Source organism: Pipistrellus kuhlii, unplaced genomic scaffold (assembly GCF_014108245.1).
Source record: "Pipistrellus kuhlii isolate mPipKuh1 unplaced genomic scaffold, mPipKuh1.p scaffold_m20_p_2, whole genome shotgun sequence".
Taxonomy (NCBI): Eukaryota; Metazoa; Chordata; class Mammalia; order Chiroptera; family Vespertilionidae; genus Pipistrellus; species Pipistrellus kuhlii.
In genome coordinates, this window is record NW_023425515.1 from 2,408,582 (window position 1) to 2,436,444 (window position 27,863).

Here is a 27,863-nt window from a genome sequence, read left to right on the forward strand (position 1 = left end):
CAGGGTGACAAGTTGACGCTAGCATCATCATTCCCAAGGTCATGGTCGTGCTTGTCCAGCCATGTGGGGTCACCTCAGGGAGAGTGCCTTCTGACCTTGGGAGCTTACGTCCGAACTGACTTTAAAAGAGATGAGAAAAGTGGTCGCTGGGCCCAAGACCATTATTTCAATAGTTGATGTCTTTTGAGTGCTTCTATTTGAAAATAGCTACTCCTCTGAATTCATTTTGTATCAAATCTTTATGCTCTCTAGTGAATTCTCAATCCTTTAGGTCCTATTTTTCCCCCTCTGAACAGAGATGGGACATTTTAAAAAGTTACATGGACACAATACATCTCACCCACTCTCTCCCCGTCTTCACTGCTGCTCTTTTAATAATTACTTTTGGGAATGAAACCAGACTTTGCATTAGCAAAGTCCTTCTTTCTTACAGTCACTCCTCAGAGCATTTGAGTTAGGGTTAGTGGGCCCATTATCTCGGAAGGTGAAGAGATGAGTGCTAAGTCTTATATAACCTTGGGCGCGTTCATCTCGGTTATGTGAGAAATTTACATGAGGAGGTACAGAACATGTCCACAGGGGACACTGGGTTGGTCACACTATTTTCCTTATAATCCTTCTTTTATGAACTTAAAGGCCCTGGGTTTAGGGAGGATTTACATTGCAGATCAGTTCCTTTTAGTGCTAGAGATCCCTCCCCCACCCCGTCCTCTCTGTCTGGGAAGAGTGGGTAGGCTTTGCAGCTCTCACTGGCCCAGCTCAGGGTCTCCGGGGCAGTGTCTTAGAGCTCTGCTGAGGGCACACATCGGGTTACTGGTTACCTGTCTTTCATCCACTTCACCGCAGGCACAGGGTCCCCCACAGCTTTGCACGGCAAGGCGATGTCTTTCATCCACGGGGTGGTAACCGTGCCGCTGAAGGTCAGGATGCGCGCAGGAGCTGCAGGCCACACAGAGAAGAAACTGGTTAACGTGCTTCTACACGGAGGTCAAGGTGACTTTCCCCACACAGCAGCACTCCTGCCCACGCCATTCTCTGGCACCTGAGTCTGAAGATGGGGTTTTCGCTGTGAGAACACACAAACAGCCGAAAATCCCCACTGCGGCACTTCCCCCTTCTAGTGACTAAACACGAGGAGCCCACATCAATTGTTTGGGGCTTCGTAAGCCCAGCAGCTCCATCCAAGCTGTGTTTTCTATGAGTCCAATTATGTTCCAAAACACTTTATTAAGCAATTTATCTCAACACCCAAACTGCACATTAAAAGATACTTTTAATATCGGAGAGAACAGGCGACACAAAAGCATAAAGCTCCAAGGGACGGGAAGAAGTAAAACTGGAACAATTCCTATCAATCAATTTTCTGGCCCTTTCCTGGCATTATTATATCCGCTTGGTCTTTGGCATGGCCTTAAGGACAACGCACACTTTCAGCCTTGGAGAATACCCTTTGCTCAGGACAGTGATGATGATACTCCAACAGGATTTCTGTCAGGGCTGCTGGCACAGGGTGCCATTCCCAAGTGGCAGGAGGGCCCAGAGGTGGAGAGGAAAACCCAGGGTGGACATGTGGCAGCAGGGGCCTCCTTGCAGATGGGAGGGCAGCACAGCCAGGGCTCCTATGCCACCTTCTTGAATGTGACACGAAAGTCAAAAGAGACACCAAGATCCCTGCCTTCTAGAGGCAAAGCCAGTGTCCATCCTTTGCTGTGCCCTGGGACACCACTTGCTGGAACACTCCCTCCCAGAAGCTTAGCCCGGCCACATCTGGCCCGTGAAATCCTTGCTCCAGCCTCATGCTTTCTCTTTCTCTATCTCCAAGCCTGGAAGTGAAGGACCCAGAGACTTCAAATCCTGCTATGGAAGAAGCCTGGATCCCTGAATCACTACATGGAACGAGCCACCCAGGAGAGCCACCTGCCCAGAAATATCTGTGCTGGACTGATTGTGTTATTATGTTGAGCCTCTGAACGCCCCCCGGGATGCTGATTCCACAGTCAGGCACCCTGTATTCCTAGCATAATATCCCCAACATGCAACAGGCACTCAAAACCATTTATCAAATTACCAAATGGTATTTTATCTCCCCAGACAAGCCCTACTCTTCTGGAAGTGGCCAGTTGTCAGTGTGACTCCTCTGAGTATGTCACATCCTCCTGCATCAGCCAGGCCGGTTCTGGCTATGTCTGAAGATGTAACATTGGGCACACCAAGTAGAGAAGAGGTAAAGCTACTGCTACTCCTATGTCCATGTTGCAGTTCCTTTTTTTTATCCCACAGAGCAGTCCTTATGCCCAGTGACAACCAATGTTTTCTAAGTGTTAGGCTGGCTGGATAGCATGACCAAAGAGTACAACTAACAACAACAACAACAACAACAAAAAATCCACTAATTACTTTTCTTACCAACTATATGCTTCTTTCCTATCTGCGACACCACTGTGTTCCTTCCCCTCGCTACTTCATGCTGCTTCTTTCTTAGCGCTCACAGTTATGAGCACAAGTGCTCATGGAGGTAATACTGGATCTTGAAAGGTTTATTTTCTCCTCTAGGCACCTCTAACCTAATAAAAGCCTAATATACAAATTGTCCCCTTGACTGTGAGTTCAAAAGGGGGTGGCAGTGGTGGCAGCTGGTGGCCTGGGAAAAGTAGGGCCTGTGGTGGTAGCAGTGGCAGCAGGCGATTGGGGGAAGAAAAGTGCCCAGGCTGGAACCTGGTAGCCGCTAGGGACCCTTCCCGTGCACAAATTTCATGCACTGGGCCTCTAGTTAGTAATAAATTACCAATGTGGTATATTTAAGTCAGGGGGCTCCTCCTGCTGGCCTGGGATTAAGATGTAAATACATTTACTCATGAAGAGTGGCAATTTAGGGGGACCCTAAACCCTGGATGGCAGCAATGACCAGAGGAAACTAAGAATATTCAGTGCCTATATTTCGGTGCCTTTGAGAACCAGTAAAACATCTCAGGGTAAAGAGAAGCATATTCACCTACAGGAACTTTTTGTTTGGTGACTCCAACCTCCCACTGGTACTCGAGGTCTTTATTTATAGCATTCTATTAGTGTGAGAAGAGCACACGGTTTTCTTAGGTTTGTAAGGTTCCAAGTTCTAGAGACCAAAGGGAGACCTTTTCATTTAAGAAGTGTGATACCTGGTTTGGGGGCAAGTAGAACTTCCTTGGGAGGCGGCTCGGTGGTGATTTTCACTACACAAAAGGGTGTGTGTGATCCCTTTTCTAATTCTCCCAAAGGCACCCTGAGTGGTAAGGCCACTCACCCTTCAAGCTGTGCTCACCTCTAGGAGGATGCTTTTCTGATTTCCCCCAAAGCCCAGGGCCAGCTACCACCAACACTATTTCTTGGTCTGAAATGTGGTAACATGTGATATTCTGGCATTGTGAGTGTTATTTCAGGTAGAACAGAGGATTTAAAAACAGCCCAATCACAATGGCAACCGAGGTCCTTACTACGGTGGCACACCTTTCGCTAATGGCTCGACCGTGATGATTTCACTGCTGTTGCCTCTGCCGGCGGAGGTCACGGCCACCACCCAGACGCTGTACTGACGGTTCCGGCTCAGGTTCGGGATTCTGTAGGAAAATGAGTCAGGAGAGGCTTCGAACTCGCTGATCACCTGTGACAGGAGACACAAATGTTCCCACATTCAAGAAGGCAAAAGGCACAATGAATATTCCCAAAAGAATGGCTATTCACATGCTATCTATCATCAGAGTCAAACCCACCTCTAATCCTTCTCCAAAGGCTGCGTTTGCTACGTCTATGGCTATGTCTCCCTCTAGTCTACATTTCTCTATGAAGCCACTTTGACAGCCACGGGTGAGCAAATTAACTATTTAAATGATGAAAACGAACCACACATCTGTTTTCAGCTGAGATGGAGTAGCAAAAACCAGGTTCAATTTTCTACCCAAAACCACCTAAAAGCACCTGTTTCAAAGGCTTCGTACACTAGGAACTGAAGGATAGGGAAGGGACCTGTGAACACACGAGGTGAGGCATGCAACTGCAGAGATTTTACATTTCTGTGCGAGTTTCCAGGCTGTGGCCCAGAGAAGGGAGCCCAGGGGGAGCCAGGCAGCTTCCCTGAGTTGAAGAGACAGAGCTGAGAGACAGAGAGGGAGCTAGATTCTTGGGACAGAGGACTGGGGAGAGGGGGCTGCACACAGAGATAATTCTGGAGATCTGAAGAGGGTCCCACTTGGTGCACAGCTGAGCAGATCTATGCATGCTCGTAAGGAGCTGTCAGAGCCAGGAAAGAACCATCTGGAAGGACTGGAGGTCACAGCAGCCAGCATTCATCCAGGGCCGGGGACAGTGCCTGCAGCCACCAGCAAGACTGAAGACCCTGAAGATTCACAGGCTTTGGGCACAGTGTGTGAGGGCTTTATCTTGGCGGTAGGGAATAGTTAGCACTCAACACTGCCTGGTGCTGCCTAACAAATAGTAAAAGCAAGTTCATGAGAAGCTGAGTCAGGGCCAGGATGTTCTTGCTGAGGGATGTGTACATCTATTTAACGTGTCTTTTCTCTAGCTGTCTTTTAGGTTTTCTTTTCATTACTCAAGGGTAGGAGGGGGGCTTGAACTTCAAGGAAACCATGCAGACAGCTTGAAGGATATAGAGATTGGGGACTCACAAGGGAGAAGGTCAAAGGCTAGCCGCAGCCCTGCTCACAGCAGCAGAGAAGGCTGTGCTGGGACTGGCTGTCATTCCCCGTTGGGTGGGGTAAGGGTGCTTACACATGGATTCTGCAAGATAGAGCAAGACTGGTTGTCTAGAGAGGGCTGCTCCTGGGCATGAGAGGCCTCCAGTGGAGGTGTGCACTGCAAATGACCTTGTACTTATGCTAACGAGCGTCACTTACTGATAAATGGTGCACAATTCAACCATTGTGGACAAGTTCAAGAGGTTGCAACATTTAAGAGGAAGAAGAGCTAAATGGGGAAAAATTAATCAGAAGCTCACTCCAGATAGTAAAGCTTATCTGTTTGATTAAATCTTTCTCCTTAATGCTCAGTCCAGAATGCTGGTTCCATGAAAGAGGGATGAGGCAGGCAGCTTCCTTATGAAATGTTTCCTCAGGACTTTAGTACGAGCTATGACACCATGGATTATATCTACATTTCATTAACTGTTTACTTTTATTGGGTACCAAATTTCCCCACACAAGGATCTAATCATATTTAAACTGACTTGCTAATTTCTACATGCATTTTAATGTGTGACAACCTTTTCCAAATACTGGGAACGTTCAATGAAAAGAGGTCAATTTTATTTCCAGATTTCTCCTGACACTTCAGCTAGGTGGGTTCATCCAAGACTGTGAAGCCTTAAATGAGCTTGGAGGGGTCAAGAGAAACAAAGCAGAACTTGATTCTCCAGAGCCACAACATAGAGAATTGCAGGGTACAGACCACGTTTCTTGGGGGTTAGAGAATCAAACAGGGTAGAGGACATATGTGAGGAGGGGAGAAATACACTTTTTTTCAATATTTAAATACCTACCATAAATATTTAATTTTCTTCTAGGAGATCTTTAACTTTCTAGGCTCATCATCTTTAGAATTGACATTCTAGAAGATTTCACTGTGCCCAAACTGTGAATTAATCTAGAATGCATCAAATATAATTGGGCTAAACACTTGTTTTAAAGGAAGACTAAGTGTTAGTTCACCACCCATTGAAATCCAGTAGCATCCAACATTAAGAAAGCTTAGGAGCCAGGCATATGACTTGCATAGCTGTGGTTCTTGATGGGGAGTTCTACCCTAAGGCTCATTTTTAACTTGGCTCTCTGCCTGGCATGAGGAAGTAGATGGGGCATCTTGGACTAGGGTTGCCAATTAGCCTGTGCCTATCACACATTCCTATTAGCTGCCTGAGACAAAGTCTGTTCTTCTGCATCTAAAAAGTATTTAAACGTGCTAATTCAATCAGCATCCAGAGTTAACTTCGCATTTATTAATTAACCACTCTCCTTGGACATGGTTCTCAGTGGCAGCCGTGTTATTTATTTCTTGGTCCATCGGAGATTGTGGAGTAAGGTGAGCGGATTTTTCTCCAGAGCTGAAGTCACAGGACAGGATCAACCCATAGTATTCTTGAGGGAAGACCTTGGCATTCTGTTTGAGACACCCACATAAAATATAAGATATTTCTATAGTCTGCCTATTGAGGTATGACTCATACTGTGCTTACAAATGTCAAGTTCATGGTTTTCACTGTTGGGTATCATGCCAACAGTTCCCCATTGGGAGTGTGGGCACCCGTGGCTGATGACCGATGGCCAGGGGCACAGGACACCTGTCCAGCCATATACATGTCTGCCATGCAGATCTCTACCTTGGGTGGTGGTAAGAAAACTTACGCAAAAGCTCTTAGCGCCAGGCTTAGTCACAGTGAAATCTCATACGTAGTTGCTGAGTTGGAAAGCATATGCACTTAATGAGTTCAATTCCAGTGTGTACACTATAAGGCAAGTTCCCATCCCAAAGGAGCAGGAAGTGACCGGGGCTGGCAGAAGGAGAATTCATTAAAACGAGGCAAGGTAGGGTTCTGACACATTTCTGCTAAAACTTGGAAAGAAAACCATTGAAATTTCCTTTGCAAGAGTATTCCTGTCGTAGTTGAGGACAGGATTACTATTGGTAAAATGCCTAGGAAAATAAAGGAAAACCTCATGAATTAGATTTTTTAAAAATATGTTCAGTTTTTCCTAATAAACCTTCTGCCATATTTGCCTCCCTTAAGTGGATCTGCATGGCAGACATGTATATGGCTGGACCGGGGTGGAAAGTGTAGCTAATGGTGTGAATGTAGCAATACCCACATGGGCAGCTCACACTCATGTCCAGCCTTTCTGGACCTTTGCTTCAGGCCTGGGGTGGAGGCATGAATTTCTGACAGCATCCTCCTCAAAAGGATGGGAAGGTGGCCAGAAGGTCCTTGAGCTTCAGTGTCACCCCATGAAAACCTGGGACCAGCATCTCCTAGACCTGCCTTTACTCCAGCATTATTCTGCCTCATGATTTTGGTATAATCTTTCTCCTTTCATGTCCAAAACAGAAAAATAAGATAACAGTAGCCACCATGAGGGACTTCAATGGCTCTTCAGTAATTTCTGTAAACCTGAATGTTTCCCCAATAATTGCTACGTTCATTTCTAAATCCCTCACACCAGTGGTCGGCAAACTCATTAGTCAACAGCGCCAAATACCAACAGTACAACAATTGAAATTTCCTTGGAGAGCCAAATTTTTTAAACTTAAACTTCTTTCTAACGCCACTTCTTCAAAGTGGACTCACCCAGGCCATGGTATTTTGTGGAAGAGCCACACTCAAGGGGCCAAAGAGCCGCATGTGACTCGAGAGCCACAGTTTGCCGACCACTGTCTTACACTACTGAGCTCAGTGGATGAACTTGTAAAGCCTTGGCGGCCCCTGTAATCCCTCCATCAGGTGCCCTGTCTGCCCTTTGCTTGTGTCTCTTAGGACCTGATGTTTGTTCCACGTTGGAGCTTGGTCTTGCATGCTCCTCCCACCACCCTGCTTTTCAGAGTCCACGCCCCCCGAAGGGGGTCCTGCCTCACCCTCCCTCCATGCACCCCCAGGGCCAGAGCCTTGCAGAGTGGGGACCCACTGATTATTAATTGGAGGGAATGTCTGTTATATTCAGTGACTTTAATAATGACCTAGAAATTATTTGAATGCTACAAAAAAGGGGTAGTGAGCAAACTGCTCACATCAAATTACTCAGTGTGTCTGATGGATATTAAAAAAATTCCACTTAAAATTGCAATTAACATTTTAATAAAAAAAAAACAATTCTGCCAAAGAACTATGGTGCTTTAAAAAGTTCTACATCAAATGATCAGCAGGCAGTTAAACACACACACACACACACACACACACACACACACACACACAAAACTGGAAAGCTCTGATTTTGTAGATAGAATGTTTGCAGCAGTGATTTTTTTTTTTTTAAACTTCCCCAAAGCAGAATAAACAAAATGGGTAGCTCTTTTCACCACTGGGAAATGGCACTTTCAAAACACACTAAATCTTTCTTTTTAGTGGCAGAGACACGGTCTGGCTTACATTAAGAACAGGAAGTTAGCTGGGTCAGTTTAAGATTTGTTCTGTTTTAAAAATTCTTGTGTATAATGCATTTTGATTAGACTTATTTTCATTGGACCTCACTATTTTCATCTCTTCAAGCTGATAACAGGATAGCACACAGACCTTCCTGAAGGGATAGGCAGGTGACCGGCACTTACAGAAAAAGCAGTGTATTAAACATGTGTTTTATCTGAGGCAATTGGGGTGTATGTCACTGAGATCCCTGTAGTTGCTATTTCATACATGACTATTGGATACATTTAAAAAAACCTTCCAAACATCACATATGTTACCCTTTGGCCTTCCAAACTAAAAATCATTGTTATATTAATTGCAAGTGAATTAAAGTTGATATCCAGAAAAAGAGGGAAAGAAACTCTTCTCCTCATGCTACGGTTGAGGTCAAGGGCATGTCCGACTAGCCAGACTGACGTCCCAAGAGCCTCACAGTCCCTGGCTCTTTCCCCCAAATCCCCTCTGTCTGCTCCAGCCTCGCCTCTTCCCTTCTCTGTTGTCATTCTCTCTGCCATGCACAGGATCTCTCTGTAAACACGCTTTATTAATCTAACTTGATTGCTATCACCTATTCAATATACTCCACCAAAAGATGTAGTTTATCATGATATAACTCTCCCATGGAATAAAGAGATTAGTGGGACTGGCTATTCTTCGAAATAAAAAGAATATAGGCATAACAGTTCGTATTGGAAAAAATTAGCTATTTTCATTCTTAATAGGAAAATATTTGAAGCCAAAATGTTTCCCTCAGTAGTGCTCCATGTATGCATCAGGCGAAACGAAAATGGTGTTTTCAAAGCTGGAATCCTCCCAAGTGGGGTGACCCCCAAGGCCTTTCCTCTGTGGCTTTGGGGGCGGGGGGGCGCGGGAGCAGCAATGGAGGAGCACATTCAGGTGATACACACCGGCCATCGGGTCCGAGCGCGTGCCATCACAAAGCCAGAGGCTTATTGGCAATTTATCTGCAAAATTGGGCAGGCTGTCTTGTGAGCCTGGGCTTCAAATGAGATTTCAGGGCTCATTTCTCTTTTCTTTTGCTCTATAAAGTACAAAATTGGGCTCAGGATTTGAAAGGCCAGGCTTTCTCTTAACCTGAGAGTGCATGTCACCTGCGTTTTGAGCAATTACAGCCCCTGGCCAGTTTCCCTGGACGCCCAGTGAATCTGAATGACCGCCACAACAATAAAAAAGAAAATGAAAGTACAGATCCCACAGAAAGACTGAGCCACGGTTCACTGAGAATGAGTTGAAGGGGGAAGAAAGACCACGGTGAGAGGACTGGGCTAGAAAAGAGAAACAATCTCCCCCACTCCCTCAAGGAACCAAAGTCTAATAAATAGATGTAAATTACATCGTGAAAAATTTAAAGACGATTTAGAACTGTTTCTATCAGAATTGGCCATGAAATACTGAGGTGATGTCCCAGGAAACTCCAGAAATAGTCTTCCAGAGAGTTTTATAAAGCAGAGCTGGTCTGGGGTGCTTAGAAGCAGCTTTCTCTCGAGGAAATGTGTCTGGTTTATTCCCGGCCGTAGGAAGACACGCTCAGATGCTGAGTGCTGGGGTGAGATTTAGCTGATCACCAGGGCACAGAGAGCCAGCGCATGCCTGCCCCTCAGAGGGCCTCGACAAAGCTCTGATGAGCAAGTGACTAGTTTTGCACATGAGTAGACGAGGCATGATGGCTTCATAGGCCAGCTGGTGGCATCTCCCTACCTTCCAGCTTTGTTCATGACAGGAAAAACGAGGCCCACCATGAGGTCATTGAGAAGGAGGGAAGACGGGTTTCCATGCCAGTGATCTGAGCACAGACATTTTTACTAACTCTCTGTGAAAGAGAAAGCATCCTGACAATGACCACACACATTCCCACCTTATTAAGTAGAAATTTCATTATACAACGTAATCCTCACTGGATGACTCACAGTGATACCCCGAACATTTTAGTTCCATGCAACATTCACTGAACATCCACTCTTTCAGCACAATAGCAGGTTTTCCAAAGGTACAATGATGACTGATAGTGGTTCTGCACTTCAGAAACAAGCCCCTGTCTGACAATGACGCAAGAGATACGGTCACGCCAAAGGAAGGTTGACCATCAGTGCCGGAAACCCAGAGGTGATGGGAAGCTGGCTTCCCAGAGAGGTGAGAGGCTGTCGGGTGAAGAGCCGGGCCTCTGAGCCCAGAAGCGTGTGGATGGCGGACCCTGGCTTTGTCTTGCTAAGCTGCGTGCTTCTGGCCAGACTGCGCTTCTCCCTCCACTACAGTGAAGACAATGCTAACAACCGCTCCTGCATCAAGTATCATCAGGATTAACAGATGGGAAGCCATGATTTTAAAAAATGTGGGTCACAGAAGCAATTTAGTGGGTCATGATAATCACTCATAAAAGAAAATAAAATTCCAGTGAAACAGAAAATATCAAAGTGCATCACGTACAGGAAGGTAAGTTTTGTTTGCGGAGCTTTGTTGTGTGGGTGTGTTCTGGCTTGTGACTATAAAATTTACTCCCTACTGTGCCTCGTGACTAAAGAAGATCAGAAACCATAGGCGTAAAGTATTTATCACAGAGTGACTGAAGTATGGAAAGAATTAAAAAATGGTGGAATATAGGATTTAAATTGAGCCTTAACAATAAGCATTTTTACATGGCAGAATGAAAGAGAAAAGACAAGGAGCACCCAAAACACACACACACACACACACACACACACACACACACTCAAAGACACTCACAGACATACACTTTCACAGACACACACACTCAGACACACACACATACACACACACACTTACACACTTATAGAGGCACACATACTTTCACAAATACACACACTCACAGACACACACACAGACACAGACACACAATCACACACATACTCAAAGACACAGACACACACTTTCACAAATACACAGACTCAGACACACACACACACACACACACACACACACACACGAGACATGGCATAGCTCAGGTATTGGATGGGGAAGCTTAGTAGAATATGAGGCGGGCAGGAGTTGGAGGAAATCTGTACAGGTTATCTTGGAGATTTTGAACATTTTTTTTAGCTAAAAAGGGGGAGGTCAAGCAATGTGCACAAGGGAGCAATGGGGTCAGATCGAGAACTTGAAAGAGTGACCCTGACAGCGATGTGGACGGTGGGCTAGGCCCCTGACCTAGTTTGGGTCCCCGCTGAAGACTTGAACCAAGGGATGGTGGTGGGAGTGAAAGGAGGGAGAGGACTGAAAAGGATTGTCTAACCACTACGCTGTGTACCTGAAGCTAATCTGTAATAATAAAAGCGTGATATGCTAATTAGACTAGAAAGCCAAATCATCTTCCGATGTCATTCCAAAGTCCTTCCAGATGAAGCCACTGCAGCGGGGGCCAAGGCAGAGGTGGCTAGGGGTGATCAGGCAGGCAGGCAGGTGAGTGGTTAGCAGCTAGTGTTCCCAGATTGTGAGAGGGATGTCTAACTGCTGGTTTAGGCTTGATCCCACAGGTTGGCAGTCGGACATCCCCCAAGGGGTCCCGGATTGCAAGAGGGTGCAGGCCAGGCTGAGGGTCACTCCCTCCCCTGCACAAATTTCATGCACCGGGCCTCTAGTACAAAATAATATTGAATGTACGCTGTAATTGAAAAAATAAGTTGTTTCAGAGAGAGCACCCTCTTGATCCAACGTAATGTTGAGGGTGCTATTTCCTCTGGTCATAAAACCCTTCATCAGGTACAATTCTGTCCCTCCTACAAGCCAGGGCTGTACATAAGTCTCAGGAAACCATCTCTGACCCTATTGCTTATGCTCTTGTGCTGTGCATATACCACTGTTGTGTGCTTTGCCACATCACACAGAATGGTGACAATCTCTGGTACCCTCAACCCCCCCACTTAGGAACAGGAATTTAAGAAAAACACTCCATCCTTTATCATCACACTCCCATGGTTGTGATTAGAGCAGTCTCTAAGCATTCTGGTTTTCTTGTCTTCTGGGGACATATCAGGGTTGAACTTCCTGGTTCCCATGGGGTTGGTGAGGTCCTGAGATGAATTCTATCCAGTGATTTTTAAAAAACCGTTTAAAATTTGATTTTTAAAAAGAGAGAGAGAGTAACAGAGAGGGAGAGAGAGAGAAAAATCTATTTAAGAGTGGAACATGGATCAGCTGTCTCCTGCATGCTCCCTACCAGGGACAGAGCCTGAAACCTGGGCATGTGCCCTGACCAGGACTCAAACCAGCAACCTTTCGGTGTACAGGATATTTTTTTCACAGACTGTTTTTATGTAGGGAGAGTGTTGGAGAGAAAAGCAACTTAACTACTGTGTTCACTCAATACTAAGTTAGCGAATAAGGTCAGCTCACTTCTTCGGATGTCTATTACCGTCATAGTGTGTGAATTGATCGTTCAGATTGTTACATGTTCAAATTAATAGCCATGGTCCAAAACCTGTGTGGAGGAGTCCCTGGTTTTCTGTTCAAATCTCTGACTGGGGAGTCGGATGACTCATTGCATTTGCCCACCCCTCATGGTGAGATCCATGTGTACCCGGTTCTACTGCCAGACAACCAGTCTCTGCAAGAATGCACAAGTTCTTGTCTGGCCACACACAAAGGTTTAAATTCTAATATCTTTTACTAAGTTCAACTGAAATGACACCACAGAACTGATGCATGATTATAAAATGTCTTTTCCAAGTGAGAGAAAACAGCCTGCGTCTTGTAGCAACACCCTTTTACAACGAGGGGAGGTGAATTGGGGACCTCGAGAAAGAATTCGCACCCACAAGGAGGTCGGCTGCAGGATGCTTATAAAGAATATGAGCTGACAGGGCGTGCTGTGTCCCCAGTTACCCTCCCATGTGCTACATTCAACCAGCACATCATCTGAGAGAGAAAGCCTCTCAGATGGAGGAGCAGGGAAAATACACAGCACTAGCGAGGACTGCCCTCTGGTGGTCATCCTGACACATAGGCAGACGCGGAAAAACCTCCAGAAATCTGATAGATCCGGTTTTCTGACTTATAATTAATGTATAGAAACCAAAGACGGGGAAGAGCTGGATTATTTCTAGGAATTTATAATTCATTGTTTATTCCATTAACCTCTCCATAGAATAACAGATGGTATTTTCACATGTTCACCACTGAAGGGAAGTGTCTTAGTTCTCCCTGATCTTTACTTACAATGGTATTTTTAATCTAAAAGTAGGCCTTCTATGGGAACTCTGCACCTCCCACTCAATTTTGCTGTCAACTGAAATTGCTCTAAAAATAAAGTCTATCAGGAGGATAGGCTCCGTGCTCTTAAGCGATGTTGGAAGTAGGTGAACAGCAAGGAGCCTCCTGAGGGAGAGAAACCAGCCTGGGATTACGTCACCCCACGGAGGCTGCCCAGAGACCATGGGCACCTTGGCGATCACATCCCTTGAGCTGCGAGCTGCAGGGATTTTCATGTGGCCAAAAGGTAGCACAGAGGCACGCTGCTGGCGGTGGTGAGAGGTCAGGGAGGTGAGACGTTCAGTTTCATTGCCCACCTGTCTGATGGGCTTGACCTCATGACTATCACACTTTGAAAGGGTCTTGTCAGGAGGGTCTGGAGGGCGGGGTCAAATCTCAGGCTTAGAGAGAAGTGGAAATCCCCAGGCAAATAATTTCTATTCCATTTTACAGACTGTTTGATCATGATTTCAAAATAGTACCTCTTACTTAAAAAAAAAAAAAAATTCTAATTTTTTTTTTTTTTTGTTAATCCTCTCCTGAGGACATTTTTCCTTTTTTATTTATTTATTTATTTATTTTTTTAGAGACAGTGGAAGGGAGGGGGAGAGACACACAGAGTGAAACATCAATGTGAGAGAGCCACATTGATGGGTTGCCTCTGGCATGACCGGGACGAGGGCCAGGATGGAGCCTGCAACTGAAGTACGTGCCCTTGACCAGAATTAAAGCCAGGACTCTTCAGTCTGCGGGCCTATGTTCTATCCACTGAGCCAAACAGGCTAGGGATGTGGTTGGCAAACTGCAGCTTACGAGCCACATGTGGCTCTTTGGCCCCTTCCACAAAATACCATAGCTGGGCAAGTCTATTTTGAAGAAATGGCATTAGAAGAAGTTTAAATTTAAAAATTTTGGCTCTCAAAAGAAATTTCAATCATTGTCCTGTTGATATTTGGCTCTGTGGACTAATGAGTTTGCTGACCACTGCACTAGGGCAACTCTTCCTGTTTTAGTGATTGTCATTCATGGGTCCTCTTGCTCATCTAAGCCTCAGTCACTCAGGACTAATTTCAAATAAGCCAGGTGGAGGCTTCTAGATTAGAGATGAAGACCAGAGTGGGACAACAGAGTCAGAGGGAGGTAGATGCTGGTGTTCTCCGGGCCCTGCTAGCTTCTTCCCCACGTGTTGGAGTCAAAATAGCAAGTGCGAGTCCTACAGCCAACAGACAATGGAATGAATGAATGCAGTTAAAGAAGCACTTCACATTCTCATGGAGAATGGGTATTCTCACTTTAGCAAGCTCTTTGTCTCTGGTGAAATGGTGACAATAACTTCGTCTCTCTTGGGGCTAAGGAGAGGGGTCTCCATGAATCGCCTTTCAGCATTTCATCTTGGTCTCTACACTGATGGGCACCTCTGGGCTTTGCTGGTAGGGCTCATCCCTGAGAATGCACAGCATATAAGGAACCTCCAAGAAAGTTCTGGAACCAAACTCCGACCATATTACATTTACATCGACTTCGACTTCTGCCAGTGTTGACATATAAATGGCAGAACATACAAGTCGGTATTTACAGTGGAGCCAGATCTCAGTGAGCTGCCATGCTCACCCTGTCTCCCACTGATGGTCATGGCCACCGTCTCCAGGGCTACCAGGCCTTGGGAGCCCTACAGACCGAGGAAAACATACCACTTTAATTAAAGGGTCAACAGATAAGTCAGTTCAGGAATGCTATTCAGTGTTGAAAAGGAAGGACGTCTGACACATGCTTCATGTGGATGGATCTGGAACGTGTTACGTTGAGCAAAGTAAGCCAGTCACAAAAGGATGCATTTATTGGAGGTCCCGAGAACAGTCAAGTCTATAGGTGGGAACTAGACTGGTGGATTCTGGGCGTTGGTGGGAGGGACAGAGTTTCAGTTGTGGAAGACAGAAAGTTCTAGGGATGGATGAGGGTAATGGTTGCAGCAATGTGAATGTGCTTGATGCCACTGAACCATCCACTTAAAATAGCAAAATGGTAAATTTGATGTTACCACATTTACCTGAATGAGACTAAAATTAATTTGTGTCTACCCCACAAATACTTATGGAAAGGCTACGCATGCTAAATCCAATTGGGGAGCAGGGAGGTAGAAAGATGGATTAGAAATGGTTACCTACCTAAAAAAATGTCATAAAAACTTGCATGAAAACATCATGAATATTGATGAACCATTGTTCTTTTCTTTACATTAAAATTTTTCTTTTATATCTGGTTTAAGAAACACTTGAACTTTATAGGGTTTCTTCAATGGTAATAATAATATTAGCAATAATAAATCCCACACTTGGAACTATTCCGTACTCTCAAGTTTTCATTCTTTTGCAATGAGCTAAGCTGACTATTGTAACTGGGAGGGTCCCAGAGCCTCATTGCAGTCCCTCTAGGCCACATGTGTCAAACACAAGGCCCGCGGGCCAAATCCGTCCCGCCAGGCCTTGCAATGTGGCCCGCACTGCGCTGTCATCACTGCACTCCGCTGCGTTTCCATCACAATGACAGTTTATGACTGTTCAGTAAACGATTTGGCCCGCGATTTAGGCTGGATTTTAGATTTTGGCCCCTTCTCTGATTGAGTTCGACACCCCTACTCTAGGCCAACATTGTGTGCCTGCTGGCTTCTTTGTGGGGGAGGAATGGGGCAGGGGAGGAAGTGAGGGAGGGAGGTGGGGCACAGGAGGGAGGGAGGGTAGGGAAAGGAGAAAATGCGGAAAGTACGTTTAACAATGAGTCCAACAGCAAAATCAATAGATGGTGTCCACTGACTCTCAATGAAGGCACAATTAAGGCCTCTGGGTTTTGATTTTGATAAGCCGGCTGGCAGTTCTGGGGGAAATCACCAAATAAACAATAATTCCAGACAATTGTGCCCCTTACAATGACTTAGACGTGTATTGCCAAATGAGGCGTAAGGCAGGATGTTGTTTTGTGTGTGGAGACAACAGGAAAAAGCAAACTACCAGGGAAGAACCAAGTAGGCGGGGGACAAAGGGATGGACCTGTCCCCGAGGAGCCCTGGCAGCTGTGGTGGAGACACTTAGGCACCTGGCTATTTACCAACTTACTGTGGGGTAGGGGTGAGAGCAGAACACGGTGTACTTCCGGATGATGCCGTTCAGCTTGAGTGGGGGCAGCCAGGACACAAAGACCATGGAGGCCGAGGCCGCCGCCGCCTTGACGCCCGCTGGAGGACCTGGAACTGGACACAAGAGCGTGCGTTCAGCCACGGAAATGGGCCCCCCACCTGTGCCCAGGCCCCCCTGCCTGCCAGGACCCACTCTCCCCGCTCAGCTTTCCAAGGAACTGGACTGTGCCCCTCAAAATCCGAGGGGTACGGCTCTGTCCCCGGGATGTCAGAGGGGACCTCATTGGGAGATGGGGTCATCAGATGGGCAATCAAGTTAAAATGCAGTTTTAGGGCGACCCTGATGCAATGTGGCCGGTGTCTTATTAGAAAAAGGCGAATGTGGACACAGACGGGAGCAGAGGGAAGATGTGAAGACACAGGGAGAAGGTGGCAGGAGACAGGCCTGGAGCCCTGCCCCCGCCTTGACTTTGAACTTCTGGCCACCAGAACAAGGAGACAGTACATCTGTCAGTTGGTTACAGCAGCCATGGAGCTGACAAAGGTTCTCTCCTGGAGGCCCCCTAAGCCCTGACCTTGGGCATGACCTCTAAGAGCTTCGCTTTAGCAAGAATGCTGCTAAGTCAGACGGTGGGCGGCAGTCTGTCCAGGACATATTTTCTTAAGACATTCCTTATTGTCAGATGACAGTTTGGAAAAGTGCTTTTTCTTACAAAGGCATAGGCAGGTATTGGCATTTTTGGTGAGTCGGTGCCCGTTGTTGAGTGAATGTCTGACTGGGATCTGATGGGCAGAAGGGAAGAGGCAGCTGCGGGAAACCATTCTTCCTTGTCTTCCCAGTTGCCTGGCCCTCCCTCTTGCGCTGCTGATGTCGCTCCCAAACTCATTGCCACGACACTCCCACTCTCATCACAGGCACCTCAGACCTGCCAGGTCCCCCGCAGGCTCCCCGCCTCCTCTCCCAAGCCTGATTTCCTTCTGGCCCCCACTCAAGGGATGACACAGGTACCTCCTGTCTGCAAAAGCTAGCATCTAAATTCCCTTCCTGCTGCCCCCTGTCCACTCGGCAAGGTGCAGGGTGCAGGTCCTTCAGACCTCCTCTGGACATGCCTGGTCGCTGGGCGGGCTCCTCCTGGCTCGGGTGTTGTTTTAGTCCCTGGAAGTGGTCTCTCCTCCCAGCCCAGAACCTTGTCACATGATCATCTAGGGTTTGGCGTTCTTTCTGTCGAGTCTCGGGGCCTATAAGGTCCCCTGCCATGGAGGGGCCATGGGACAGGCAATGGCAGGAGGCCTCTGGGAGCTCAGATGATCACAGCCCTAAAACCATAAGGCCCATCCTGCCGACAACTGGTGAGCTTTGGCGCTAGGTGGGAGTGTGTGAGGGGGCTGTCTCAGGTGAGAACACAGCCTCTGGGCATAGGACCTGGCTAACCCAGAGCCACACCCTGACCCATGGAAATGGGTGGTGTGTGTTTTCAGGAGCCAAGTTTGTGGTAAGCTGTTCTAGAACATAGAACACGCATCTAGACAGTTAAGGCCTCTACTAATGTGTCGTCACATCAGCCATCAAAGTTGTGGTTCTGAAAAACTATCGCCTTGGTCTAAAGTCTGACAGGAGTCTGAGTGAGTGCCGTACAGACACTTCCTTCAGCCTTGTGTTTGCCATGATCACTGTTCTGGTCTTGGTGATCAGGCCCAGGCTGGGGCACATGCTTTACTGAGGAAGCGCTTCATTAATATTGGTGATTACTATTTTACTGGAATTTTATCTACATCTTTTCGTAATTTAATTGAAGCCGACAATGCATTCCAAACTTCAAAACTATAAGACGCCATAGTAGAGTAATACACAGGATCCATATTCTTAATTTTCTGAAGCATAATTCACTCTTATTTCTTCTTTCAATCAGATTCAACATTGAATTCAATTTTAGAAACTGCCCACATGTCTATTTACATTAGATACGGAGCCTATAAGGGCGCCTGGCACAGTTCTTTACTGTTTCTGAGCCAGTGAGCTTTCCAGGTGTGCCTGGGAGATCATTTCATTATTATGCTAGTTTTTCTCTTCTCCGCCTAGTCTCTGCTCTGCTTCCTCTTTAAAAGCAGCTGATGGTTTATCTCGAGTAAACAATGACACTCAGTTCTGCATCACTGCTTGTCCCATGCACCAGCGTACATGGCCCCCGTCCCTGGGGAAACTGGTGTACTAGAGGCAGGGCCCTCCATAATCAATCACATCTCCACACACAGTCAGCTCCAGATGCCAAAGCAGACAATTCCTGATTGGCAAACTAGACTTTGAGTCTCAGGGTCAAGTTTTGAGACAGAGCGCCATGATTTATAGAACTGGAGGATTCATTAAAAATTGATCCGAAATGCCCACCAGTCACTGAGGAGTTGGGAGAGCCTCCCTTCTTATTCGATGTTTGTACATTCTCCTGAAAACTGCAGGTGTCAAGACTCCTGTTGCTGATCCACTTGCTCTTGAAATAATAATTCTAGTGACATTCGTGTTATTGCTTAGCAATGCAAAAGAGTGCTCCGCCCCTGCTCCGAAGGAGCTGAGATCAAATAATCAACTATCTCATGTCAAGGACCATCCCACCATGTGTCAAACTAGGTGTTTGCACACATCATTTCACTTTTTATATTTAATTCTGTCTGATCCTTATGGAAATTTTGTACATGAAGACAGTCGGAGAAGGTTAGATAAGGTGTCCAGAGTCCCACAGGCAGCATCTAGACATGGCTCTCCATCTGTTACCTTTTATTAAAAATTAAACAAGAGCTGTCTTCACTCTTTGTAGATCTCTCTATTAATGCGAGATTTCCTCATGGCAGTGCATTTTGACCTGAGATTTCTCTAAATAATCTGATTCCTTTGAGCAGAACTGGCTGACACCTGCACATTCCTGGGAAGGAATACACATGACTTCTAGAAAAGTAAAAGCTACTAAGGCTTAACTTGTCTGCGGGTCCTGTGGTACAGGAAGGCTAGAGAGACAGTAAGAATAATGCGTGAGGTGGAGGGATGGGACTGCTTGGCGGAGCAGGGCCAGATTTGCTAAGTTCAGAGCAGAGTAAGGTGGAAGACAGCAGGTTGTGGATGTCAGGGACATGTTGTGAGGACACAGAAATGCTGAAGAGAAGAGTCTGCCCAGGTCTCGGCTCATGAGTCCCTGGCTTTGATGCTACAGGATGGATATGGGCTAAAGCAAGAGCATGTTAGATGTTTTATGTGGTGAACAGGTTGTACAGACATCACACCTGCCAGCACATGACAGGTCCTAGACAATGAGTGATGCTCCCACTCCACCCCACCCCACCCAGCCTGGGGAACAGAGCCCTGGAGAGAAGACAAACAAGTCACAGGGCCAAACTAGCACAGAACTGAGGCACCCTGAGCTCATCTCAACCCTTTCTCTGGTATAACTCTGGGCTCTGATTTGGTTGGTTCCACATGGAGATCAATTTGACATCAGTTGCTCCTTTCTTTGTGAAGGTGGAGACTACTCTTCTTGTGATTCCTAGATTATTAGAACTTGAACTGTTCTTCAAATTGGCTTGAATAGGCCCCTCAGAGTTTCCCTTAAGATAATACAAAGAACTGTTTGTCATGTAGTGTTTGTAGCTTTGGAAAATAGTCACATAACCAAGTCCAAATGCGGAGAAATGGCAAGAATTAATGGTCTGAAATGAAATGCACTGTGATTTAGTTTTACTAACCCATCATGAGTTCTTGCAAGAAATTAAAAAAAAAATAGCATGAAGCTCTCAAATGAAGGGCTTATTCTAAAGCGATTCTGAAGCTGGCACAGAATAATAGGTCTTAGATCATGACGTAACTTTCAAGTGGAAGGATGGCAATGATCGGAGCTTACACTTAATGGCTGAAGAGACCCTAAAATTATCCTAATGGCACACAAAACAGGTACAGCAAGCCTTACGGCTCTAGGAATAAAAGGCATTTTTGCTTAAAATAATACATGGCCAACAAGAAATTATAGGGGAAGAGAGAGACAATGGGTAAATCAACAAGGACAATCGGAAGCAGATGGTCTGAATCCTGCTGGCAGGTTTGGGGAGGGCAGCCAAAGGCTGGGCTGGGAGTTAAGGTGTGCCCCGTGACCCTGCTTTCCCAATAATAGCTCAGGCCGGGCACACTGCCACTTGGCAGGATCCTGCTATGTCTCCTGGCCTTTCAGACAGAACTGAGCTTCCTGGCTGGTGTGGCTCAATGGTTGAGTGTCGACCTATGAATCAGGAGGTCACAGTTTGATTCTTAGGTGGGGCACATGCTCAGGTTGTGGGTTCGATCCCCAGTGTGGGGCGTGTAGGAGGCAACCGATCAATGATTCTCTCTCTCCCTCTCTGAAATCAATAAAAAATATATTAAAAAAAACCCACCCAAATCTGAGTGGCCCACCCACACCGCCCATGTCTCACCATCCTCTTTGGTGCGGGTGAAGATCTGCTCGCTGCGCACGCCATCGCCGGCGCGGGTGAAGGCCAGCACCTGGATGCTGTAGTTGGTGTATTTTTCCAGCCCGTCCAGCTCCAGCGCAGGCTGTGTGGTGGTGACGTTCTTGATCTCGCCCAGCTCTGGAAGACAAGAAGACACGATCTGTAACCATGGTGTGGGCGTGTGCCTTCCCGGCGAGGTGCGTGATGCCCAGTGCCAGCCATGCGCCTCCGTGTGTCACACCCCAACATCATCCAAAGGGATTGTGCACAGCCCCTCCACGTGGAAAAGCTCACTCTGTCAGGGTGCTGGGTCTGAAAAACAGCAATTCACCCCAGCTTAAGTGTTAAGACCCAGGCCAGCCCCACGTGGCCTCTCTCACAAAGTCCTTGGGCAGTGGCTCTCACGCACGGCCCCCACACCGACCCAGAGAGCCGAGGGCCACATCGCCCATCTGTGGATACATTTCCCACTGTTCATAGAAGCTTCTGGGCAATGACCATGCATGTGATAGATGGCCACTGGGCTAGTCATGCTCCTCACCTCAAAAGGTGTATGAATGTCTAACCATGAAGCTGAGACTCAGGGAATACTGTATGGCAACTGTAATTAATTTTTTTTTAAAAAAGCACATATTTAATATGTACATTTCAGTGAGTTCGGACATACGTGTCCACAGTCATACCGTTGTGATGGTAAACAAAGCATCATTTCAAAATACAAATCTCTGCAAGTCGTTTTGTTTTTGTTTTTAAAACCTACTCTGAGACAAAACACATGTACCATTTGTTATTGTTTTGTTAGTCTTCAACCGAGGATATGTTCCCATTGATTTATAGAGAGAAAGGAAGGGAGAGAAAGAGGCAGAGAGAAACATCCACATTGATATTGATTGGTTGCCTCCCACATGTGCTCCTCCTGGGGCAGGACCTGTAATTGAGGTACGTGGCCTTGATTGGGATTTGAACCCTGGACCCTCCAGTCCGAAGGCTGATGCTCTATCCACTGAGCCAAACCGGCTAAGGCCAGAGACACGTGTCTTGAAGCACCTAAGTTCTTCCCTATCTCTGAACTGAGAGGAGGTGGCCCAGCCAACTCCTGTCACCTGGAGCGAACCCTCCCAGCCTGCCTGCAGAAGTGACACGCGGAAATATCAGAAGGTAGGTCTAAGCTCAAAACGCTTCCTTTTCTGGAGTGGCATCAGCTAATAATATTCAGAGGTGGGACGCTCTGCTCTCTGCTCTCAGGCATATGATACGTGGCAATTTGAGAAAACTTTCAGCGATGCGTTAATGCCTCCAGGGGTGTTCAGGTTTTGAAATGAGCCACCTACAGAGGAGCCAGTGCAGGAGAGAGAGGCACGAGGCATGGCTCGCCCCTGGGAAAGTGGCCACCTGTGGACCCTCTGGGACCGTCTGCAACCCTGTGTGCCCGTGAGAAGGGTGAGAGTGGAGATCCAGGGGCTCTTTCTTGGGTGGTGCTGGAAACTGATCATTGCCAACAGCCTTTATTGCTCTGAAAGGTCAGAGCTAGTTCATCACTGTCTAGTTTAGGGGTGTCGAACTCAATCAGAGAAGGGGCCAAAATCTAAAATCTAGCCTAAATCGAGGGCCGAATAGTTTACTGAACAGTCATAAACTGTCATTGTGATGGAAACGCAGCGGAGTGCAGTGATGACAGCGCAGTGCGGGCCACATTGCAAGGCCTGGCGGGATGGATTTGGCCCTCGGGCCTTGTGTTTGACACATGTGGTCTAGTTGAAACATTGTTAGCTGAAGCAGCCTCCACCTCTGTTGTCTTATGTATTTCTGTTATTGGAGTTCCCTGCCCAAGGGCTATGGGTGTATCCCATAGTCTCAATAAAAGGGATAGCTAGGCCAGAACAGTGGGTAGTCCTCCCACTCGTGGTGGGCTCCCACCTGGCCCCCATTATTCCCAAATTAACACTTTTCTAGTCTCTTTTCATTGGTGTGCACCTTTCTTCAGAACCCGAACCCTGAACCGGAACTCTGAACCATGTGGGATGTGAAAGGGATTCCCACAGGTGGCGGGCAGAACAAAGGCCAATTTTACATCCATTTAGAAAGCGATAGGCTGCCATCTGTTCCTCCTGCTCTTTCTCGCCTCAGTGCAGATAACTGACGTGCTGCACGCTTCCCTAGGAGCCAGCACGCTCTTCTAGGTACGCGTGCTAACTCACCCATTACACGAACTCTATTGTTTCTACATTTTGTGGGAGAAAAACTGAGGCAGAGAGAGGACCAAAACCTTGCCTAAGGTCACGGAGCCTGGCACAGCGGCCGGGAGCATGGGCTGTGGAACCACAGGGCCTGGCCTAATGCCACGGTCCACGATCCCAGCCATGCGGCCACGAGCACTCTGTGGAACTGTCACATCGGCTGGATTAGATGGGCTTTCGGCCTGATTTCCTCTTCCTGATCCTTGTCTTTCTTCCCTCCATCCTTCTAGAATAGTGCACAGCAGTTCAGAGGTTAAGACTACCTATTGGTGGTTATGATGACTGTGCAATGTGCTTTTGGTGGTCACCACAAGGCAGAGTTGATGTGGAGAAATGCTGAATGTAAAATAATGTGTGTGTGTGTGGGGGGGAAACTGAGGCTTGTCATGCACACGCCGGGAGCCCTGTGTGTGGTGAGGGAGGGAAGGGAAGTGCAGAAATGGGCAGCTGAGGGGTGTTGGGGCACAGACACAGCCTTGGATCCAAACATGAGCTAAAGGCCTGCCGGCACCTTGAACAGACTGTGGATGAGTTCTGGGGGCAGTATGCTTTGCTGGGGCGGAGGGGGGGGGGGGAGGAGGGGGGCGAAGCAGGGCAAGAAAGGCAGTCCCCTCAAGACACATTTACCCCAGTGTCTTCTGGGGAGGCCAAAGGAATGCAGATTTTGGGAGGCCACAGTTTGGAAACCTCAACAGATGCTTGTGGAAAGGAGAAAACTGTTTGCTCATGGGAGTAGCATTCTGCATGCAAATAGCTAACAACTGTTTGACCCACAAGGGTGAAAGATGCTCCCCTCTGAAGGTTGGGTTCATTCTGGGGGACCACAGGTCTGTTCCTATCATATTATCTATACTAATAAAAAAGTAATATGTTAATTAGACCATGAGACCTTCCAGTCATCCTTCTGGACAAAGCCATGGTGGTGGGGCCGAGGCAGAGGTGGTTAGGGGCAATCAGGCTGGCAGGGGAGAGCAGTTAAAGGGAATCAGACCAGCAGGGGAGGGCAGTTAGGGGTGATCAGGCAGTCATGCAGGTGAGCAGTTAGGAGCTAGCAGTCCCAGATTGTAAGAGGGGTGTCTGGCTTCTGATTTAGGCCCTATAATCAGCAGTCAGACATCCTGAGAGGATGCAGGCTGGGCTGAGGGAACCTATAACCAGCTGTCAGACATCCTGAGAGGATGGGAGGCCAAGGCCGACTGGAAACAGGTATCTGAGATTTATTTATCTTCTATAATTGAAACTTTGTAGCCTTGAGGGGAGTCCAGGGCCAGCCAGGAGGGGCTGGAAGCTTGGCTTCCTTCATTTCCAGGGCAACCCAAGCCTCCTGCTTCTTCCAACTCCAGGCCAGTTGCCATCTTGGTTGGGTTAATTTGCATACTTGCTCCTGATTGGCTGCTGGGTGTGGCTCGGTGTAGCGGAGTGATGGTAAATTTGCATATTTCTTAGTGTAGATCCTCACCTGAGGATATTTTTCCATTGATTTTTAGAGAGAGTGCAAGAGAGAGGGAAAGACAGAAAGACTGAGGTGAGAGAAACACATCGACTGGTTTCCTCCTGCACACACCCCAACCAGGGCCAGGGTCAGGAGGAGCTTGCAACTAAGACATGTGCCCTTGACCAGAATCAAACCTGGGACCCTTTGGTCCACAGACAGACACTCTAATCTACTGAACCAAACTGGCTAGGGCATGCCTGCTCTTTTGAAAGAGCAGCAATTACACCAAAGAATCACATCTCCTCGTAAATTACTATACTAATGAGAATTCATATTTGCATGTTTATTCATATTGGGGTTCATATTGTTTCAAACTCATTTGTCATGAACCAGGAATGTGACTGCAGTCAAAGCCCTCGTTCAAAACCATCCGCAGGTGGTTCTGCCTGCCAGACCCACTCTGTGCACACACCCCTCCCTCCCTCGGGGAGCGTGTTTCCCGGCAGCAGGTCCTCCTCAGTCAGCAGATACAGAGGCAATAGGAGGGAAATCATGAAGAAGCCAGCTGCCAGGCCGCGTGCTTCAGTCCCCTTTCTAAAAGCTCTGCTTCTCTTTTATGGCTTAGACACGGATTCCTATCATCCACCTCTCACAGCCTCCACAGCGTCATTTAAAAGCATATATAAGGGAAGGAGAGAATAGTGTTCCGTTCGTTATCAGAGAAAAATGATATGAAAGGAATATAAAAAATATATATCCAGAAGTCACACTGCTTCTTTCACCTAAAACTATTTTTACAGTTATATTTTGAAATGAACTTTGTGTGTCTTGATGTATACCCTTTCTTATTCTCCAAGTGTTTTAAGGCAGAAAACCAAATAGGGCTGAGAGTAACTGCCCCCCACCACAGCAGCGCTCTGGATGGTGTCTGCGTGCTACTTCCTGTTAGAATCCACCCTTTTTGTCCTGAAGACAAAGGGGATGAGAAGGAGCTCAGGTTCAGATGGAAGTGGTGACTCTTCAGAGTCTGCAGTTTCCCTGGCAATCTTAGAGGAAGTGCTCTGGCAGGCGTCCACATTACTTAACTTTCTGATTATGAGGAAATATTCAGACACATCACAAGCATCCTGCGATTTAGCCTATGCTATCAAAGATACGTGAACCAGTTTTATTTTATCTGGTCACATTAGCAATAGCAAGTTGCTGTCTCACACAGATTTTTGGGAACCTTTGGGGCAATTGCTAATCACAGTGGTGATAATAACAGCCTCTCCAGGCCTGTCTGAGTGTGTGTGTGAGTGTGAGTGTGAGTGAGAGTATGTGTGACTGAGTGTATATGAGTGTATGAACTGTGTGCAGATGTGTGAGTGTGAGTGTGTATGTGTGAATGTGTGAGTGAGTGAGTGTGTGTGCAATGTGTCCTCAAGAATCAGTGGGTATAGATCTCTACACAGTCATTACACGTTCTGCGTCCGGGGGAAACTCAGGACCGCAGCCTGAGGAGCTTGTGCAAAAGCGCCCAGGAATTCCACGAGAGCACCTGCTCCCTGATGGATGGCGCCTCCCGTAGGTGGCAGGGAAGGCGTGAGGGCTGGTGAGTAGGCTTCTGTTCAGAGGGTTTCTGTCTCATCTTCTCAAAGGTGAGTATAGGGCTTCTCCACTGGGCATGAGGCACATCACTTTGACCTTCATGCAGTGACTAACAGTATTTGGAACACTGCATTCCAAGCATCATTTATTAAGATTATGTGTTTGAATATCCAAATTTTTAAACTTTTAAGAGCGTCAAGTTGACGGAACCATATACTAGTAAGCCGCATCGTCCATCACAGGACTTAAGATACTTAGGCAGGGTTGGCAAAGATGAGTGACATGTGGAAGTATGAATGGAGAGTCCTCACTGGACTCTGGAAATGTTTCCAATAAGAAGAAAACTGGAGTAATAGTAGGGTCACGCTGTCTTTAGGGGAGTGTTAGGGGCTCGGTTTTGTCTTGTTCAAGATGAGGAGTGGGAACCAGACCAGGTCTATGCACTGATACCCTATAGCTTCACCTCAATACCATAGACACTGTGGCACATTTTTGTTGTTTTTAACGTTACACCTGTGGGATTTGTAGAAGCATGTGTGGGAGGGGAGAGTGAGGTTGTGGGAGAATCATGTACTTGAACCTGCCCGGGGACTGGCTGTGCACTGCTGGGCTGGTAGTGTACATTCGGAGATCCTCCCTCGCTCCCCTGTCTGGAACACCCCCGGCGGGTGCTGCATCCTCAGTGGGGAGACGCGTCTAGCACTGAGCAGATGCTCAGTAAACCCGTCCGCTGCAGGGCGAGCAGGCGGCTCTACAGAATGCCGCCCAGTGCCTGGAGCCCAGCAGGGGCTATGCTGGGCATGGGAGAAACCGAGTCTCAGCCTCAGCCAGAGAAGCAAGTCTGGCCACAGACAGAACTAGCTGAGGGTGGGACACTGCTAGGGACTGAGCAAATTGCCATCCTCTGCTCCTTCCCTCCTGAGATCAATAGGAGAGCCCCTGGGGCCCATTTACCTGCTTGGCAGAGCAGGCCCGGGGTCCTGAGCAGGAGCAGGGTGTATCTAGGGGCTCAGATATTTTCTCAAACTCAGGAGAGTGTGCACCAGGAGGCCACACCCACTCCGAGGGACTGAAAGACACCCCAGGCCAGAAAGGAGGCAGGGCCCAAGGGCAGGGGTGCAGGAGGAGGCAGAGCCTTGGGGTAGGGATGCAGGAGAAGGTGGGGCCTGGAGACAGGGGTGCAGGAGGAAGTGAGGTCCAGAGGCAGGGGTGCAGCAGTGGAGGATGTGGGTGTGGGTCTCCAAAATCTTGGCTCATATGCAGTGAGCAGACCTAGGAGCCTTCCTGGTAGGCCACCATGCAGGTGGACACCTATCATGCCCATCGAGGGGGATCAGCCTGGCCTGGCGACACCCACAGTCTGAAAGCAAAGTCACCACATGTATTTGACCTAAGAAACATCTGACCCCAAACTTTCTGTACTAAAACTTGAAAGGAAAAACTAACATAAAGAAACAAGAAGAATGAGGAAAAAGCAGCAGGGGGAGGGGAAGGAGGATGAGAAACAGGAAGAAGAGGATGCAAACACGGATATGATGGTTCCTCAGGGGGCAATGGCGTCCCCCTCAAGGCATCCTCCATTCCTCTGACCCCCCTGGAGGTCACCCGGGAACTTAGGACGTT

At 47.3% G+C, this 27,863-nt stretch overlaps 1 protein-coding gene across 3 annotated transcripts in view; it reads right to left on the bottom strand.

Annotated features, from left to right (window-relative positions):
* Positions 1 to 27,863, bottom strand: part of DSCAM (DS cell adhesion molecule) — a 394,883-nt gene that overhangs the window by 48,870 nt on the left and 318,150 nt on the right. For 2 of the 3 annotated variants that reach the window (XM_036446831.2, XM_036446832.2), the window contains exons 19-22: positions 20,961 to 21,116; positions 16,492 to 16,625; positions 3,484 to 3,637; positions 822 to 939 (exon numbers count right to left, since the gene is read on the bottom strand). In XM_036446831.2, coding sequence (XP_036302724.1) covers positions 822 to 939; positions 3,484 to 3,637; positions 16,492 to 16,625; positions 20,961 to 21,116 — 562 coding nt within the window. Of the gene's footprint in view, positions 1 to 821; positions 940 to 3,483; positions 3,638 to 16,491; positions 16,626 to 20,960; positions 21,117 to 27,863 lie in introns of those variants that run through there. The other variant, XR_006742300.1, reaches the window with a different exon arrangement.